The sequence below is a fragment of the Desarmillaria tabescens genome (assembly GCF_030435595.1).
Source record: "Desarmillaria tabescens strain CCBAS 213 chromosome Unknown EV420scaffold_51, whole genome shotgun sequence".
NCBI classification, from domain to species: domain Eukaryota; kingdom Fungi; phylum Basidiomycota; class Agaricomycetes; order Agaricales; family Physalacriaceae; genus Desarmillaria; species Desarmillaria tabescens.
Window position 1 is genome coordinate 268,946 of NW_026848350.1, and position 20,416 is coordinate 289,361.

The window sequence follows — 20,416 nt, forward strand, 5'->3', positions numbered from 1 at the left end:
AAGAATGGGTTCATTAGAATTTCGAAAAAAAAACAGACCCAAGAGGTTGGTCTCATTCAAGTCATCGAGAATGTTATCAGAGATTACATTGACACTGATAAAATGGTCATGTCTCTTCGTACTGATTATATCCCAAGGACATATAGAGATCGAGCGACAGGAGTGGAGAAATGTATACCAGGCGCACGATCAACTAGCGTTAAGTATTCCGAGAACGTAGACCAGCTCATCGTTCGACGTTGGCGACGTTTGGACAACGTGGACGTGCGCAGCCGGATATCACGTGCATTGATCCGCCGGCACAAATCGGACTTTCTCAGCCTCGTCCCGGACCAGTTCAGTCCTCCCTCTCCCTTCTGGGTCTCCAGACATTTACGGCGTAAAACATTCATGATACTATTCATACACGATGCTGAGCATTGTCCAAGCTTCATCGACACCTGCTAAGACAGTTCGCCTTCTTCTCCATCAGCGTGTTGTTCTAGCGTGGCGACATTGACCTCAAGACTGTACCGTGAAGATGCTTAGACTATGTCTAACTCGAACTTTGATTAATTCCCGACGATGAAGGACACGACCCATATTCGTGTAACGTGTGAGTGCTGGCAAGACGGCTCGGAATGGGGCATGTTTCTGGTACGTGTACATGCAGCCATAGCTGGAGTTCTAAATTGAACCATGCATCGGTTTCACAGAGCTAGTGGTTAGATCACGATACTTCCATGTGTATACATCAGGAGGGGAGTCATTTCAGCGACTACCTGAATCCGGACCAATACTAGCGACTCGCAGCGGAAGAATGTCCGCTTGCTATAATTGGAACGGCGTCCGATTTCGGGAGACTTTGGCGAGTTACGCGGGTCAGTCTATTGTGCGTACTCTTCCTATCTGGGAAAGGCTTTCGTCTCATAAGCCGTGCAGTTGAGAGGATGCCGCAAAACTCGAACGTACCGAAGGCAACAATTACGCCTGAGCTCCGACAGCATCATCCATCCCTCGCTTATGGAATCGCATCACATATAATGCAACTCCACAACCACGACCGACAATATGACAATACCAGCGTCCTCACGGCCTGACGGCCCTTTTCAGTAACCTCAACCCTTCCGCAACAATCCGGTTAACACTGATGCGCATATAGCCAGCATCTTCTGTAGACCTTTACTCTGGGAGCCTGCGACATTTTTCCCTCGCGAAAGCGCGTATAGCTCTGCGGATCATTATGATATTCGATATCAGGAAATAGCACGAGCAGGCCAGTTATATCGATTCTTGATGTCCGCGCGCTGAGGGATTAGTAGTATTCGCCACGCTCTTTCTTGCTTGTCTTCTACATCCTGATAAATTCATTGCGACTCGCTGAGTCGTTAGCAGCCCAGTTTACTACTATGGGACAGAGACGCAGTATGAATGAATCATTGAATCTCCTGCCTTCCCGCTCGGTGCACCATCCTTCGTCTCCTCCCTGCTGTGCTGTACCTGGTCTCGGTCTGAGCAACAAAGATCTCCTTGTTGACCACTGCACCATTACTCCGTTCGTTTGTGTGATCCTCCACACGCTCGATGCACTTCAGGACACGCTCCTTCAAACCGGTGGAGCCCTCGCCTTCCTCTTGCTTGCAAGTTCTGCATTGCTGTCGTCGATCTTTGAGTAACACGCCGAGCATTCCAAAAGCCTGCCAGGGCGGAAAGATGTCTTCACCGACAACCTCAGCCTTCAGAGGATTGGCAATGCCGCATACGTCTATGGCCTTCGTCTGGTATTGGGCCTGTCGCTAGGTCTAGGATCCTGAGCAATTACTACTATAACAGCTAGGAAATAAGGCGAACTCGGGAGATGAAAACTAGACTCTATGACACTCCACGGACGCAGCTATGCTGCAGAGTCTACCACCCGGCTTCACGGCCGTCATTCGACAGTAGGATTTCCAAGGCACACTCTGGAGCTTCTGTCCATTTGGGGCACGGCTTCGCCATTAATCCGGAGGTCTGAAAACGTTCGAGCATCGAGGTCGTCATCCTCGTTCGCCTGGTTTATTGCAGATGCCTGCTCCATGTTTCGTTGTAGTTCTCCAATTTTAGCAGGCGGTAAGTACATCCTAGTTAGCATCTACGCGTTAGGTATTGATTGACACCTGGTTTCTAGTTACTGCCAGGGGCGCCGGAAGAGCGATGACATCGAACGGGCACGGTGAATTCTGCGTTATCCACATGCGTGGATGCATTGCCTTGCGTTATCGCTCCTGCATTTGCGTTTGCGTTCGAACGCATGCGTTTCCTAAAAAGGCAGTTGCGTTAGTTGAAATGCGTTCGTGTTTGCATGCGTGACATCCTTGCGTTTCATCTGCAGACGTGTCGCGGCGTGACACAGCCCAGTCCCTCATGCCGCGATGCGAGCCCGTCAACTCGAGATCTTGTTAGAATACGGATCGCTATTTTTAGATGTCGGAGCTTGCTTGAATATTCTCGCTCATTCTCCCCATATTCCCCGGACGCAGTGATACAGTCTTACATTCTAGTACATTCTATGTATTCTGGTAGTATAAAAGCCTTGTAGTTAGTAGAGCATCGCTAGTGCAATTGCCGTGAACATTAGTTCAAGTTTCCGCCCACTTGTGAACCACGAGTTGTTACACAGATGTTGCCTCAAACATTTTATGGGTATCCTCATGAGTCTAGTGATGTACTTGAAAGATGTCTCCCTAATGCATCCAATTTACAGAAAAAAATTAGGCATGCGATGGGCACCTAGCTGCTAGAAGCTGATTTCGATTCCAAGGATTTTTGACAAAGAGGAGCTGGAGCAGTGGCATAAGATGGAACAAGAGAAGGAGGAGGAAAGAGAACGAGTGCAAAAAGCGACACATCTACAACCAAGAATGCTGTCAAATGGTACCGGAAAGCATCGGGCTGAGGCTGATATGCCTACCAAATTGGACGACTCGGGGACAGCTGATACTAACGAAAATCATTGACGACCTGATAAGCGGAGCCGCAGACAATCTGAGAGCAATGCTTCTCGCTTGTAAACACTAGAATACTGTACTGTTTCTTATCACAAAAGTGGTAGCCTTGTAGGTAACGGAATGCCTTGAAAGCACTGTTAAACCATTGTTATGTATATTGATTGGGAAGTTTAGACGATTTTAAGGTATTTTATAGTAAAAGATATGCTAAATAAATCAATACGAGGTAACGGTAGGACGAAAAGCATGTTGGGCCCAAGTTCAACTCCAGTGAAACGCAAATGTGATGAGTATGTCACACTTGCGTTCAACCCTTGTAACGCATGCGTTTTTGTCTCTTGACATGCGTGGGTTGCCTCTGCGTTTGCGTGAATATTTAAACGCATGCGAGAATGTTCCAAACGCTTGTGTTACCATGAGAACGCATGCGTTAACTTGATTTACGAATGCGTTCACATGGTAACGCATGCATTTGGAGTATTCTCGCATGCATTTAAATATTAACGCAAACGCAGAGGCAGCACACGAATGTCAAGAGACAAAAACGCATGTGTTACAAGGTTTGAACGCAAGTGTGACATACTCATCACATTTGCGTTTCACTGGAGTTAAACTTGCACAACATGCTTTTCGTCCTACCGTGGCTTCGTATTAATTCCTTTCGCATATCTTTTACTATGAAATACCTTAAAATCGTCTTAAATTCCCAATCTATATGTTGAGATAAGCGGTAACTCTCCAGCCGCTCACCCGGATATAGCAGGGAACCCTTGCAAACAGGCGAGGGTCATCGTCATTCATCTACCTATTTATCTACATGCCATGTACACTAATAGAAGCAATATGATGTAATAAGGAAAGCCGAGGAGGAGAACAGATGAACGGTGCTTCCTACTGAAGATCCCGACGTCGACTGCACCATGATGCGCGACACTTGACATTCCAACATCTATATTCATAACAATGGTGTAATGGTGCCATTGAGGCATTCCGTTACCTATGAGGCTACCGCTCCTGTGACAAGAAACAGTACAGAATTCTGGTGTCTACAAGCGAGAATCACTGCTCTTTGATTGTCTGCGGCTCCGCTTAGCAGGTCGGCAACGATTTTCGTTAGTATCAGCTGTCCCCGAGTCATCCAATGCGGTAGGCATATCAACTTCAGCCCGACGCTTTCCGGTACCATTTGCATCTTTCAAATGCTTGAGGCAACATCTGTGTAACAACTCGTGGTTCACAAGTGGGCGGAAACTTGAACTAATGTTCACGGCAATTGCACTAGCGATGCTCTACTAACTACAAGGCTTTTATACTACCAGAATACATAGAATGTACTAGAATGTAAGACTGTATCACTGCGTCTGGGGAATATGGGGAGAATGAGCGAGAATATTCAAGCAAGCTCCGACATCTAAAAATAGCGATCCGTATTCTAACAAGATCTCGAGTTGACGGGCTCGCATCGCGGCATGAGGGACTGGGCTGTGTCACGCCGCGACACGTCTGCAGATGAAACGCAAGGATGTCACGCACGCAAACACGAACGCATTTCAACTAACGCAACTGCCTTTTAGGAAACGCATGCATTCGAACGCAAATGCAAATGCAGGAGCGATAACGCAAGGCAATGCATCCACGCATGTGGATAACGCAGAATTCACCATGCCCCCTTCGCAGTATCTTTACCGGCAGCTCATCCTCCATAGCCAGGCAATCCGCTCATCTCACCACTGACAGTCTCTTTCACACCCCACCAAGTAGTTCCACAAATGCCGTCGTTTCATCTGGTCGCGACTCGAACTGGAGCACGTAAAAGCAAACACTGTCAATATCACCACGACTCAGGAGAACACGTTCTCGTCAGTTACGAATACGATTGTCGTATGTAATCATTTCCCCGTACATTATACTGAAAGCTAACTTATTTGCTTACAGCAGTGCATGACCCCTTCTAACTCTTGATTCTGCCTTTGACTGCTAGCTCTACGAATTCAGCACTGTTGGTTTGACCCAAAGTACGTCCGTCTAACATGTCCACATAACCGAACTAACACTCACATAAGTGCGCCCCCATACCACACATCGTTTGCAACTTCAGAGCACTGTACATGCATACTCTCACGGACTGATCATCGTACAAAGTCACGTTCGTGCCCTCATCGGACTTGGACATGTCTACCTTCCCTCGCCCTGCGAACGATCTAGAGAATTTGACGATGCTTGCTCTTCGATGCAATATAGGTTCCCTTGTCTACAGTTCCCCACATCAATAACGAATCTTCAATCTGCTATGCCAGCCTGTGGTTGCATGACACTCTAACACAAAGAACGCATGCCCAATCGAATGTGGTGAGAGCCTACCATCTACGGTGTACGAGGATTGGAATGGAGGGTCGACTGGGGTAAGGGATGGGGTACGCTTGGATGCTTTTGTACCGTTCCATGTGCAGTAACTGCGCATTCCGCTCTCTCTATGGAATATACAAATGTGAGTGGATGATGCCTACAGCCTACAGTTAACAACGCCGATGGTGAAACGGTTATCATGCTTGTCTTCCATGTGGGATCCCGGATTATGTACTTGAGCAAGTGGTAAGGGTTCGACTCCCTTTCAGCGTATTTGGTCTGCATGGTCTTGTAATTTTTGTTCAGGGTTCCCTTTTTCCGGGCTATAAGCTTCACTGGTATCTGCAGAATCCTCCTTCAGGTGCGGGAGCCGAGATTATCTTCTTGCATGGTCAATTCATTGCTAAGTCTGAATCTGGGACTATTGATCATTTGCATGTGAACAAAATGACTTACCGTACAGTGCTCCACCTATGCTGTGTTCTGAAACGTGCGAAAATGGGTCTTTAGACTCTTTACAGTGAATCAAATCCAGTCACTCTTCAACATTGCTTTTCCTTCTCTTAGTATCCGATCTGTGAAGATTCTCACCATACATAGGAAATATTCCGAACAGACTTTCAATTAATAATCCCTTACCTCATTCTAGGTGAATGAATCCCCTCCCCCACCTCGACGCGATATCTTGAAATGCAGTTTTGAAAACAAACCGGACACATGTGCACAGAATCCCGATAGAATTAACTATAACATATTACACCCACGCCGCACCAATGGCAATATGGTTCACATATCAATCAAGTGGAAAGAGTTCGAGTCCCAGTCGGTGTGTAGACGGGCATTATTATAAGACTTTTTGCACCAAGGAGTAACTTCGATTCAGGATCATTTTGCTTGACGCTCTCAGTTTGTGCAAGCTCACCCATATTCTCGATGAGTTCCACCCCTAGTCATTGATCCAAGTCATCCGCTTTTCCACTTTGTGAGTTCTCCAGCTATCTCATGGTCGCCAGGTGTAATTCTCGTTTGAGAGCATGTTCTTGCCCAGTGAAACGCTAATTCCATCCTACAAAATGGTGAAATCGTTGCTGTTTTTGCTTTCATTACATACCGAGCGGTTCGATTCTGTGCGGTGTCTCAGCCAGCTGTCAAGGTTAGCGGGATGTATATTTTTTGGACTGCCGATGGACTTACGAACTCCGTTGAACCTTGAAGCACAAAGCTAGTCCATGGATTGCAAGACTAGTCATGAGCAATTTGATCACGACTAGTCATGCGTACATGACTTCTGCTTCCCAGAAGATGCAAACGCCCACTGCTCCGAGTAGCCCCGAGATGACGTGAAGGACAGGACAGTGTTTGAGAGAAATGACGAACGATTTGTGTGTACCCATGCAGAATCATTGAGTGGCGGTATGCAAAACAATGCTGTTTAATGACGACGCAAGGGTGTCTCAGTATACTGAATTCCACGCAGTCAAAGGCATTGAGTTTTCAGGACTTCGGAACTGTCACAAGGAGACCATCGATTGAAGATATACCAGTCAGTATAAATGTCGCAAAGAGTCACTTGTTTCGTTCTAACCCCTCCTTGTCATTGTGTCGAAGGTATGGGGCATCCATTGATGTGAATGCATTAGAATCGTTTCATCTCGAAGTTGTCAGGTAAATCATGGGCGCTATTCAGCTCTCTCTCGACCCTTTTCAAACTGAATGGTCGCTGTAGTCATTTTCGACTCGTCAGATTACCATATCGTGGTCGTCCGTTCTCCGAGACTTCCAACATCCTCTTCCTTTCATGTATACGTCCGAACGCCACTGTAATGGTCATGATTGGAGATCTTAATGTTTCGGATTTTTGTAGAGCCTATGCGTCTATTATTCTTAGTTCTGCGACTTGTGACTTCCTCTAGGACTTCCGACTGCACTACAGTGGATGTATAATTATCTCATGTAACTTGTCTACTCTTCCTAACGTGTACAAACCCCATCATTGCGAACCAGCAGCTCAACGACTCTGGTACCATCCCACGAACGATTTCACATAACTGCGACTACTAGTACTTCAATAGGAAGACAAGCAGACACTACAGGATACATTTTCATTGTTGCCATCGTCGTACATCACCTGCTGCCGCACTCAAATCCCAGGTCATCCCAGTTTTTTTCAACGATGACATTTTATCTGGTGCAATCATCACACCGGATGCCACGTTTCTCTCACAAGTGACAGGCCATCAACGTCGCAGCATAACTCACCTAGCCCACCTACTTCTACGCCAAGGACAACACATTCCAGGGCTGTCCTCATTATGATCACAGTGTTTCAAAAGCACAGGAAAATTGCTCTAGGAAGGGTTATGGGGATCTCGCAAAATCTTTTGCCTACTTGCTAGTAAGAATGAGTTTGATGGAGTGGGCCTATTTTCGATTTCACCCAGATTGTTCCTGAGCCAGTACAAATACCTTCTTCATTGCTCATGTACTCGAATATATTTAGTAATAGAGTTTTCATCCATGCGGGGTGTATCGTTTTGAATGTAACAGGGTCGACAAAGGCCTGGTGGATGGAAAGGGCGAAACCAATGATCAAACATTGATGGCTGCATCCTTGGCGCTACTAGTCATTCTGACAGGTAAGGCGACATAACCTCTACCCGATATTCACTGCCCTAGAAAACAATTCTTTCAACGTTCTCAGGCAGCGTCTCTGCAATGGGAATCGAACGCGAAAAAGGCTTTCGTGAAGCAGTTGACGCAACACCAAGCTGCTAAGCTATAGTGCTACGCTTTGAGAAGTACTGATGTAAGATGGGAATGTCCGGCCCGACACCCGTGTTTACGTCTATTGATCTTGCTGGGTTCTTGTTACTTGTCATCATCCACTCCAAACCACCCACCCGTAACAAGGATCGTACCTATCTCTGTGGAGATTAACCGTGACAACAGTGGTGAACGGAAAGTTGCCGTTCTCAATCGCACTTCGACACTATCAACGTATGGAAGGGGCTCCATGATACCGATTACCGTGGTCATTCACGCAATGGTTGTGATGGTCAGGCGTTAGACTGTCGAGGAAATGGCGCGGAGTAGGACACAAAAAATGGACATGAAGAGTACGGCTGCGTGCAGAGGGCGGTAGCGGATAGAATGCTAAAATAAGTCAACGACCTGGCAGAGATGAGGGCACAATGAAAGCATGAAAGCGAAACAAGATTACAATAACCGAGTCTGCTTCACATCCTCAAGGACATGCTCTGATAACGATCCAGTTGGAACTCCGCACATAAGCTACAAGTCAGCCATGAACACCACCCTTCCCCAATGTCCCACGCCCTCGCTACTACTATGGATCCTGTAATCTTTCCGACTCGTTTCCAGTCTCTGCTCCTCAATTTTACATAATGCTATAAAGTTCCCACCGGTTATAGCTCAGGCTCACGATCACACACGGCGGCGATCGAAGAATGACACGAGACAATTCTGATGATATAGTGATGGTGCTCATAACTAGGTACATCACGTCTTACCCGGCTTTTCTCTCACCCATAATCCCTCTCAAACTACAATCCTCGTTTCCTACGCAAGGAGTATGTACTGTAACCTCGCTCTATGGAAGAGCGAGACCACTGAGAGAATCGGACAAGACTAACAAGGAACGGCATATATTGAAAGCAAGAGGAAGGAGAAAAACGGGATGTAGTCAACTACGAAGGAGGGGATGGTGGTGGTCGGAAGGTAAGTGAGGGCGTATCCCGAACTAGCGCTAAATATGTAAGTACATGACATGAAATATAGTACGATCGAAGGATCTATGACCAGAGATCTAGTGAGTAATGTCGACGTGGTAAGCAGCATGCTTACACTCTCCCCCATCCAAGAAAAATGTCCCGTAATATGAAAGAGAAGAGGAGAAAGGTAAAATGGCACAACATCAACCAGCGGGTGTGTCAAAAACCCCAGTGGGGAAAAGCTACCGTGAGGCATCCTGACCAAGTCCAGCCTGCCATACGTCGAGGGCTTCGCAATCGTCGAGTGCACTGCCGGAAAGCCATCGATCTTCTTCGGGTCCTTGACCGAGCCATCGAACTAGGTATTGATAGCCACGTCTGCGTTTCCGCTGGTCGATGATTCGTTCAATGAAACATTCTTCGAAACCGTCTGCAGTGAGTATTGGTTCTGGAGAGTGGTGTTCTCGTGAGGGGAAAAGGGTAGGGTCATTCGGTATGAAGCGTTTGAGTTCAGAGGTGTGAAAGGTGGGGAATACATTTGGTGTGTTCGGCATTTCTATAGTATAGGATGAGAGGGCAGGATTAGCATGCAATACGATGTAAGGGCCATCATAATGTGGCATGAACTTAGCAACACGACTCTTGTCTCCAGCTTTATAATCTCGGCGACAGTGGAAGGTACTGAGCATCACCTTGTCGCCCACCTCGAAGACGTCTTCTTTTCCTTGATGCTTGTTCGCATGGTGGGCTTGGTTGATCTTTGCCTTGATGAGGTTGTCGCGAGCTTGAGCCGTGTCATCCAAGAGTTGGGCGATGATCTTCGCAGCGTCAGTATCGGATTTAGCATCGTCCACTAATCGATTCGGAACTAGAGGGGGTAGAACACGAGGTGAGCATCCCATACGTAGCTGAAAACCTGAGAAACCCATGGAGGCATTGACTGTGTTCATGATGTTAAAACGAATGACAGGTAAGGCTCGTACCCAGCCTTTCTGGTTGCGTTCAACGTGGTAACAGATGGCCTGGTTGATTGTCTTGTTCAAACGTTCAGAAGAACCATCTGTCTCTGGGTGGAAGGATGAGGACATCTTCAGTTGTACACCAGTTAGTTTGTGTAACGCTTTCCAGAACTTTGAAATGAAAAGCTTATCATGATCGGAGACGATGTCGGCAGGGAGTCCATTTTCGCAGTACCAGTGGTCGAAGAAGAGAGATGCTAGGCCTTCCGCAGTGAGGTCGGTGTGGGTGGGAATTAGACATACATCAGAACCTAGGCGATCTGTCATCGTGAGTAAACAGTTAAATCCACTGTCAGGGGGGTAAAGGCCCAACAAAATCAATGGCGACGCTGTCACCGCAGTTGTCAGGTATGGGTAATGGATGTAGTGGCCCAGCAGGTTTTTTCGTGCTTGATTTATTGCGTTGGCAAGGTACACAACCTGGAATATATGAGTTTTCAAGATCTCTGTGCATGTTTGGCCAGTAATACGCATCTCGTAGTACTGCATATGACTTATCTGCACCAAAATGTCCCAGAGTGTCGTGCACCAGTTTGAAAAGGTCCTCACGGATTGAACCTGTGCGAGGCACCAATAGTCGGTCACCGATATACCAGAGACCATTGACTTCTTTTACATTTGGGAGAATTGTCTCACCTGACACGAACTTTGCACAGAATTCATCTACCTGGTAACCTGCTTTGATGGCTGTCAAAATCGATACGTCTGTTGAAATTGAAAGAATCGTATTTATGGTGTTCTTCAAGAGCCATTCTTTCCATGAGGAAATCTCTTTGGGATCTTCATCTGTCACCGGGGTGTCATCCACTGGAAGGCGAGAAAGAGCATCTGCAACACAATTATCTTCTCCCTTGATGTAGCTGATCGTCATCTCATACTGTGACATTACTTCAAGCCAGCGTGCCTGTCGATGTGAAAGGTCTTTCTGTGTGTCAAAATTCTCCAAGGTACGATGGTCTGTAAACACATTGACGTGTGAGCCTAGAAGATCTGATCTCCATTTCTTCAGGGCATGGATTATTGCTAGAAGTTCTTTTTCATGCACTGGATAATTTAGCTGTGCACCAGTGAGCTGCATGGAATCATATGCAACTGGTTTGGCTGTTTCCCATGTGGGTCCCCATGAGAGGACCGCACCAGTACGGAAGTCACTCGCATCACAGGTAATAAAAATCTTGTTCTTGCCAGGATTTACATGGTCAATCACTGTCAAGCATGCACTTTCGGAGACGAGGTTCTTGATTGCATCAAAGGCTTCCTGGTGTTTGTCATTCCAGGCCGGAAAGTTCTTCTCTGCCTGGTCTGTTGTGAGCGGAGAAAGTATGTGAGTATATTCAGCAAGGTTCTGGAGGTGTGCTGAGAGGTACCGAGTCAGACCTAGGAATTGATGTACATGAGAGGCCATTTTAGGTCATGGCCACTCCTTGATATGCTGAACCTTTGATTCATCAACCTCGATACCTCGCCGCGAAATACGGTGGCCCAAGAACTCCAGTTCCAGAAGAAAAAACTGAGACTTCTTAGGGTTGCAATAAAGTGCATCTGCACATAAGGCATCAAGTACCTGGCGTACATGGAGCATGTGTTCTTCAACGGAATTAGACCAGATTATGATGTCGTCAAGGTAGATATGGCAGATCTTCCCGAGTAGATGGCGAAGCGCGTGGTTAACCCTGCGCTGATGTATTGCCGGCGCATTCTTCATGCCTTGAGGCATCACCAGCCATTCATATAATCTGAAAGGTGTCTGCACTGCAGTGTACGGGATGCTATCAGGGTGCATACGAGTGTGGAAAAAACTGTCTATCATGTCTAATTTGCTCCAGATTTTACCACGGCCAGCATCAGCAAGAATGTCATCAATCCGAGGCAAGGGGTATTTATCAGACACCATGTTTGCATTTAACTGGCGGAAATCATTAACCCATCGAGGGAGCACAGTCTTGTCAGATTTCGGGATCAAAAAGGCCGGTGAGGAATATTGCGAGGAAGATGGGCGGATACGACCTGCATCGATGTTCTTCTGGATAAGTGTCTGCCATGCTTCATGGAACTTATGCGGGCAGGAGTATGAACGCGACATGATTACTTTCTCCGCATTCTTCAATTTAATTTTGCATGTCATCTCCATAGGTAATGTATCCACATGGGGGATAGGCGCAAAAACATCTGCATAAGTTTCTTTTATTTCATCATTGAGCTTCTTCAGGTGGTCAAGGAAGGCAAGGCGTTCAATATTGGTACGTAGTGCAGCTATTACATCAGAGTTACAAAGATTATTATAAGCGTGATCAGTTTGTACAGCGAAGGCAGTTTCATCAGAGGGCAAGGAAAAGAAAGGAAGTTCATGGGAATCTACACGATTATGAAGCGTATTTTGTTTGCGTAATGCCGCCAAGGGCACAGGTCTGGTAGCTGATACTGGGGCTGAAGGATTCAGAAGGTCAAAGCCCGAAGGAAGGGAAATGCAAGTGCAATTACGATGATCCACAACCACATGATTGGCAGAGAGAAAAGGTAGGCTGAGAATGATGTTATCGCAGTTATAGTGTACAAAAATTATCTGCATACAGGTACTACAGGAGGTCAGCTAAAACAGGTACCTGTTTGACACACACCTAGTTGTTTCTCCATCCCCCGGTACTTTTATGCATCCTTATAGGTGTACCTGCAATAACTAGTACTTGTCGCTGTACTGTAACAAGCTGTTCACAAGTACTTTCTGAGAATGTCTGTGTTGGGTCCGCAAAGATCCGGGCATTGCCAAGATGCCGAACCGGCCGCTGATGGCGCATTCACACCAAGCCTTGAGCTTGTAGGGATAATATAAGTCTACGCCAATGCAGTAACACCCTCGGAGTATATATAGTAATCAATGACTAGACAAGAATGTTTTAGAAAAATACAAAAGAACTCTACAAACCTCGGAATTTCGCTTCCAGTTAACTTCCAATACAAAGCCAGATACAACATTGAGATGTGGTCGCAGAATTCTACATAGAACCTCAGTGTGAAAGGGTGATAATGTATTCGACATGTTTTTGAGAGGATATAATACTTGCCCAGATTATGGCATAGGTATCTCTATATCATTACTCCGAAGCACATTCTCCATCTTAATCACTGCTTCACAATAGACCTCAATCCCCCAATTCCTGTCATCTCTCTCATAGTCAAATTCTCCCAGAAGTGCCTTCGCTAGCTCTAAATGCAGGTCCTCATTCAAATGTGTTTCCGTTCCCTCTTCTAAACCCTCTGGTGGTGGAATCAAGGAATTGCCATCCAACGCACCTTCTTCACCGTAAAAAGGGTCACTGGCAGTCTCAATATTGTCGCCTACATCCCCCGTCCAGTAACCTCTTCGGATTGCTTGTTCTCGGCTCAATTCGTACATTGCAATGGGTGTGCGATGGCCAGCTGTCCTGATCTTGTGATGGTTCCATGCATCGCGGGTCTGGTTCAAAGAGCTCTGGATACGTGGTTGAAATACCAGAAATAGGCAAAGACAGTGGACAGGATTATCCTTATCCCAAAGATTATTAGTCTCCAGATAGTCAAAGATCTGACGAAATGTTTCCAGAGAATCCTTGCGTACATCTAGCCAGAGACGCTCAATTCGAACATTGTTTGTAGATCTGTCAAGGTTTATTGTTTAGTTTGTCTGGGACCATGGAGAAATGTCTGCCTTACCTTCCACGAAGATATGCACGATGTTCTCTTCCCCAATGCTCAATCATCACCATCTCAATTCCATTATTTTCTGTTCCATAGTCTCCTCGAATGCGACTGGGCCAACCAAATATTGCAATAGCTCTTCTAAAGCAATCGAGAACAGTCTCTGATCTTTTATTGGAGCAGCATTCGAGGTATATGATGAGACGTGAGTGCCCATCAACACAACCATGAACCCAAAAGCCCCAGTGCCGTAGCTTTTCATTTCCGTCCTGATGCCAAAGTGCGTTTGAACCTCTAACCTTGTAGACACGACGTTTGATTATTCCAGCCCACCTATGGCCAATGTGTCAGCTCAGCTCATTGATGGCTTTTCAGAAAAGAGACAGTGATACCTTACAAGGACACCGATAGCATCCACTCGTCTGAGGCTTTCCTGAACTCTTTCGCGTGGAAGATGAATACCCTTCGCTTCTAAGTGTCCAAGGATGATCACCGATCCAATAAAGGGATGTGCGAGTGATATTTCAGCCACGGTATCGTCCAGCTCAGCATCACCCATTACAGTGAACTCTGGCCGTTCAGATGGTATACCAGCACGCTTCAGATGGTTGTATATTGTTCCCCGAGTGACGCCCATTGCCTTAGCAATATCGTCCCAGCTATTTCCGAGGTTATGCAACAGACAAGCCCGTTGGAGGTCAATATCGTACCGTGGTCGGCCTGGCCGCCCAGTGTGAATGCGAGGAAGGTAGGCAGATGGGGCAGGAGGTGGATGTGCGATAAAATGCTCGAGAGGAAGTAAAAAGTTGTTCACATGTGTGAGAAGCTCTTCGATATCTTCGATAGATGTAGCACCAGAAGGATCATGGAAAGAATGGAGGATTGTACGTATCGCAATAAGTTGGTGAACAATACGTTCCACAGCTGCTGAATCCGTATTGGGGAATGAATTGATGATGAATTGAGCTTCAGAGGTAATTTTGTGGCTCTCTGTGAAGAACTGATAGATGGGATCATGTCTTCCTCCCTCCTGGCTGTCGCTCATGGTGGTCATGTAGCAAGTTTCAAGTTTGACATTGAGACTCTGAGTTACCAAGCTGACACGAAATTCGGTATCACGACACATCATGTTTGCGATAAAACCAGCATTATATACTATAAAACACAGTAGTACTACTTTCTGTATGCAATACGCTATCTAGAATGATATGGATAATCCTGCGCAAAATATCTAATACCCCTTGGGCCATACATAAGTACCTTCTATCCGTTCTCGCCAAAGGTTCAGTGCCGGTGTGAATACCGAACAGATTTGCTGCCATTCCTCTGACTGTGTGCGGTTTTTATCAACATGATAAACCTAGAAAGATGAAATGAAGACATATATGGTCTGAGTACTCAGGAACGTACCAGATGAATTTTCTTCCACTGCGCGGTTGGCTGTATACCGTCCTTGAAAATATCTGTCAGTCGTGGTTTGCAGTTGGGATCTGGGTGGCCGAAATCATTAAGTAATCCTGAGAGAAAATGTGGCCACTTGATGTCAGGATCCTTGTGTGTATTCGCAAGTTCTTGCGCTTCTTGAATTCGAGAGGGTGGCACCTTGGCAACACTGATAGGCGTTGGTCTTGGTTTAGACGACGATCCTGGCTTCGGGGTGGTGCTCCCAGAGGATGCCTTGGGAAACGAACCAGACGACTTCTTAGATCGTCCAGAAGAAGCTGAGAAGGCTCGCTTTCCTGGATATCGTGCAGAGGGTTTTGGTTTGGCAGAGCCTGGTGGACCAGCCGCCCAGTGTCTCGATGAGAATGTGCTGGTGCTGGCCTTCTTCGGCTTTCTACCTGAAATAACGGCTCAATGACAGGGCGAAGTAACAAGAGAATAATATACCTAATCGTGAATACTTGTCTGAGATTGCGTCGAAGTCGTCCCAGTTGTACTTGGACTGGTCTTCGCTTGAAGAGCCTGGGACATAAGTGAACGTTGGTTTCACTTTAAAAATTGTAAGAGCAAATAACGCTTCCTGGATGATAAATACTCATGGTCTGGCACTACTCTCTCTGGATGCCGAACCTGGCGCCGAAACTTGATATCTGGTTGATTTGGCTTGACTTTGGTGTAGTAGTCGGATTCAAGTGAGTCGGTATTTGTCATGTCTGCAACATAGCGGCATGATGTAAGATTGCATAACAGTTAAATAGCACGTACCATCCGGACTGTCAGTTTCGTAATCATGGCCATGTTCACTAGACTTCTTCTGTCGATAATAGCCAGTCCTAAGAAGCGATATCTATTCAATTATGTACGCAAACATCTAGGAAGAAATTACTTCGAGTTTAACATCGCACCAGGTGCGTCCGCACCCTTCTTCGATGACCGTGTCTGCCTTTGAGACCTCCCTGCTCTGCTCGCTTGTCTAACCTTGTCTTTATCTTGCTTCTCCTCCGATGGTGGCTTATACGACTGAATATTATATGTGTAAGCGCATGATCATTTTTTATTAATGTAGATGACCATGACGCACCTTGATAGTATTTCCCGCTTTACGAGCCAGTCCCTTACACAGCTTTGCGAGAATAGCCAATAAGTCGGAGTATCCATCTGCATCATATTCAATATCATCGAGCATCGGAACAACAACCGAAGAGTAGAAGCCATCCAGACCGTATTGACCAGTACAGATGGCATCATGGCACATCTGCGTTGGGTCAGACAGGCTCCCAAAGGCACTCGAAAGGAGGAACTTGATATGTTCCATCTTTAGCGGATCATCCGTAATGTTAATCTGCGAAAAACACGCATATAAGTTTGACTCCAGTGTTCCAACCTGTCCAAGAGGAAATATTACTTTAGCAATGACACATTAACGAAAGAGACGTAAAATTCTCACCGGAAGCTTATCGCCATGGCTGTGGAGAATGTAAATAAGGTCACGACAGCCATCAGCATCCCAAAGCCCACGGTGGTATTTTGTTCGGAGATGAATCAGCAGTACCATGAGATGGGATGGGAGACCGTGGAACAAACTCTGTGCGCTAGCGCCCGAGGCATCCAGAGACACATTTTTGGGCAGTGCACCAAGCATCCTGAATAAGTCCATCAAGAACGAGATCAACATGCCAACACCACCTGGTCCGACAGCAAAAGTGTCATCGAAGCGTTTCTCAATTTCAGGGGGGACTACGGAAGATGCAGAGATGAATACCGCAAGCTCAATGAATGGCTGTATGAGATCCCGAAGCAGCTGATCCAGAAAGACGAGGAACGCATTGATGGCGTTAGACTTCTCGTCTCCTGACAAAGCAACTAGCTTCTCGATATGTGCCTTGAGAACTGGCTGTAGTCCCTTGATGTCTTTGAAGAAGATTGGGACCGGATGGCTCGATAGACCTGTCAAAAACTGTCCACAACTTCATTCAGCCTGCTTTGATATAATAAAATCATGAAAGAAACCTACCCATTTCACATGCTGCGTGGATAGGACTGCCATGTTTGTGTGCAATCGGTGAAGCCTCCAGAAGGTCGGAGGGAAAGTGTTATCCACGAAGGCACCTGGCGCTGGTGGAGCTGGATTCACTTCACCAGCTGGGGACGACCGGACTGTGCTTGCTGCAGGAGTAGGAACTTGCGGTGTATATATCTGTGATCAGTTTGAGTAACAGTATAAAGGAAAGATATATTTTCCCATACCGGACTCGTGCTGGTGTTACTCTTGATGTGTGAATTGTCATGAGGCTGGAAGATGTGGAGCAGTACTATGAGATCATCACAGGAATGGTTATTCTGGCGTGGACACTTACATGAATATAATTGTGTTGAAACGTTTCTGGGGATGTAGCAGCCTCAAACTTCTATCGGTAATCGTGAGTTATAAGCCTACCAAGGACCTTGTGTGCAAACGTACAAACTGCTGGAAATTCGCTGTATGTGACCCAGAAACACCGTTGAAGAAAATTCCACCATCGAAGTTGTTCTGAACAAAGTCGATTCAGCGATAGAGTAATGTGTCCAGAGGTAATCACATGAACTCACGCTGAACCCTGCAAGTTCCGGTGCCAGGTGACTGAAATCTGGTTCAGCAATACCAAAGGGGAAGCTATTAGATAGCTATGAATGATAATCAATATCACGTATTTCCGGAACAAGCTATAACACAATCGAACTCACATTGGATGTCCCTGTGGCCTCACTTGGTCCATCCGGTATGCTAGAACAATCCCATGCAGCCTCAGAATCACTTGCGGGTGGAAAAAACAGAGGTTGCTAACAAACAGGTCAGTATATAGGGGGTTCTCAATGATTCCGATATGTACCGTCACGGAGTTCACACCCTGGCAACCGTTCATGCCAGCTTCGGGATCATCAGTGGGAGCATGCTTATCGCTAGGACCTGAAACATCATCATCGATGTCACCATCAGGCTCAAATACAGAAGGAACAGGAATATCAGGCTCTCCACGTGAACGTGCGATCCACACAAGGTTCAGATACTCGCCACTTTTCACATCGCGAGGCTGGGTGTTGTAAGCGGAACTGGGAGCAGGTGTCAGTATAGGTATGGTCCAATAATAGCACGGCGACATACAATTTCAGAGCCTTGTAATCAAGCTGGTTGTTGGATACAAGGATTGTAGGCTTAAACTTCGTGCGGTGACCTTTGCGTTCAGCAGAAGAATCCCCACGCAATACACACCAGCGGCCAGGACGAATAAGGTCCTTGAATGCATCCTCGATCAGGCTGATCACCACAAAGCTTGTTGCCTTCTTAGGAACTTGCACCTCACGCACGAAGCGAGCAGTACGAAGTGCGATAAATCTGTAGTTGGCATATTTGTTAGTTGGATGTGAGAATATGAATTGAAATGAGAACAGACGCATGGGTGCTGACATGTTCAAACTTCGCAGACCACACCACTGACGTCTCACTGACTAGGGTGATCATAAATACTGTGAGCGAGTCGTCGTCCTGGGAGGAAGAAGCCTTTGTCTTCTTCGGCTGCTTGGTACCAGATGTCGAATCAGATTCGGTAGTAGTTGCAGTCTTCTTCCGCTTCTTGGGTGGCATCATATCTTTGCCATTCTTGCTGATGATCGCTGAAATCTGGCTCTATGGAAATGTCAGTTTCAGATAATTTTTCCGGACAGTGGAGAAAAGGGAATATCCTTGCCTTTTGGGCTGGATTGAATGGCTCTCCGCCAATAGTGGGGTCGTTCATCATGGCATGGGTCATCGCCTCATGGCATGGGTCATCGCCTCATGGCGTTTTTTTGCCATGGTTGAAAACGTTAAGCCAGATTGGACACTGTCCTGAGTCGGAGTGTCGTTGGTATGGCTTCACAAGGCTGGGTTTCCTACGGATGAGCAAGAGTTGTAGATAGCATCCTTCGTTGCATTGACATCGATCTCTGGCCTAGCGCTATTGAAAGTTGGCTGAAGTTTGATGTCAATCATGGGCATACTCCGAATTCAGCAACACGAAATACCTTGATATTCCCTGATACTGCCTCAGAGCCAGAGACGGTGACATCGACAGGAGAGAGCTTCGGTGGTGCCTTGAGATGATCCTAGAGTCTATTGAGAAGGATCATAGTATCAAAAGAAATAATCAGCTCACTGGTACATCCTTGATATGAGATGCCGCAGGACATTTGCAGACCCCGCAAATGCTCAACACTGGGACACTATCCAAATTTCCATCGATGGTCTCTGTAGCAACAAAGCCGAATCCGCAGTAGGAGCTGCATTTGGTGGGATCATTGCGGCAAGAGCCAAGGTGGTCGATAGCAATATGTTGCAGCATTATAACACGCGAATTAATGGAGAATCAATAGAGGAGGGGCAGAGAGGTAAGAACGAAAATTTCAAGATTTTTGCGAGTGGCCTGGAAATATGTGCAAACAATGGTGTGCCCGTGGCCGCAGATAACGCCAGAGGGGTGTACCGTCGGGTAGTAGTGTCCATTGGGATCCGTAAAGTACTTGCAAATTGAAGTAGTGGCGGATCGCTAAGTAGTTGCAAATTGAGATACACGTGTCGCTGATTGTTAGAAAAGGGGGAAGTGGCTGTGTGAACCTAACCCTAGGAAACCACCTGATGGTGAACAAGCGCATGCATCAAAAGTAGTGCTGGGAACAATCGAAAGTAGTGGTGTCCTCCCTACAGAACGAAATAATTTTTGTACAGTATAACGCCCATATGATGTCTGTGCAAAGGCCAGGTGCAATAATGGCACGAGCAGTACGGGAGGACCAAAAATTCGATTTATCGTGGGGTTTTAGTTTGACCCATTCAGTGAGGCGGCAGGCAGGCGAGGATGAATCAGATATTGTGACACCAATGTCTATGGGTTCAGGTAGTGGGCGACATTTCAAATGCAGGCGGTCGACAATCTCCAGGCAAATAAGCACTAAATGTGCCCCGTCATCTACTAAGGCAGTCACATCAGAACGGGGTTCAATATCAGCCGGATTGCGGGAATCAACAGTACAATGCCACAAAAGATGTGGAACAGCAAATGGAACGGGCAGGGAAGATTTACTCACAGCTTCAGAGTCTACAGAAAGGTTGGCATCAGCTGTGGTGCCATCAGCATTGTCGGCTTCGAGAACAGACGAGCTGTTGACAGGGACTGCAGCGGCAATGGGCCATGCGGTCATCCCCAAGATCTGGACTGATGCG

General features: G+C 46.5%; 2 protein-coding genes and 1 non-coding gene across 3 annotated transcripts; 1 reads left to right on the top strand and 2 right to left on the bottom strand.

Moving 5' to 3' along the window:
• Positions 1 to 5,488: 5,488 nt before the first annotated feature.
• EV420DRAFT_t243 lies at positions 5,489 to 5,585 on the top strand. Its single transcript has one exon. It is a non-coding gene; the product is annotated as a tRNA-Gly (tRNA).
• Positions 5,586 to 13,129: 7,544 nt separating this feature from the next.
• On the bottom strand, positions 13,130 to 14,782 carry EV420DRAFT_1277130 (uncharacterized protein; the record flags this gene model as incomplete). The annotated part of the gene is made up of 2 exons (XM_060468006.1): positions 13,130 to 13,648; positions 14,552 to 14,782. 2 exons carry the CDS (start codon positions 14,780 to 14,782, stop codon positions 13,130 to 13,132), a joined length of 750 nt encoding a protein of 249 aa, XP_060325396.1.
• Positions 14,783 to 14,968: 186 nt separating this feature from the next.
• EV420DRAFT_1721234 (uncharacterized protein) lies at positions 14,969 to 19,538 on the bottom strand (the record flags this gene model as incomplete). The annotated part of the gene is made up of 20 exons (XM_060479760.1): positions 14,969 to 15,097; positions 15,148 to 15,578; positions 15,628 to 15,760; positions 15,811 to 15,893; positions 15,946 to 16,013; positions 16,067 to 16,200; positions 16,262 to 16,564; positions 16,628 to 17,137; positions 17,195 to 17,377; positions 17,428 to 17,472; positions 17,538 to 17,588; positions 17,642 to 17,710; positions 17,770 to 17,844; positions 17,905 to 18,000; positions 18,051 to 18,270; positions 18,323 to 18,553; positions 18,612 to 18,844; positions 19,094 to 19,168; positions 19,222 to 19,302; positions 19,353 to 19,538. The coding sequence occupies 20 exons, from the start codon at positions 19,536 to 19,538 to the stop codon at positions 14,969 to 14,971; spliced, it is 3,336 nt and encodes a 1,111-aa protein (XP_060325397.1).
• Positions 19,539 to 20,416: the final 878 nt, after the last annotated feature.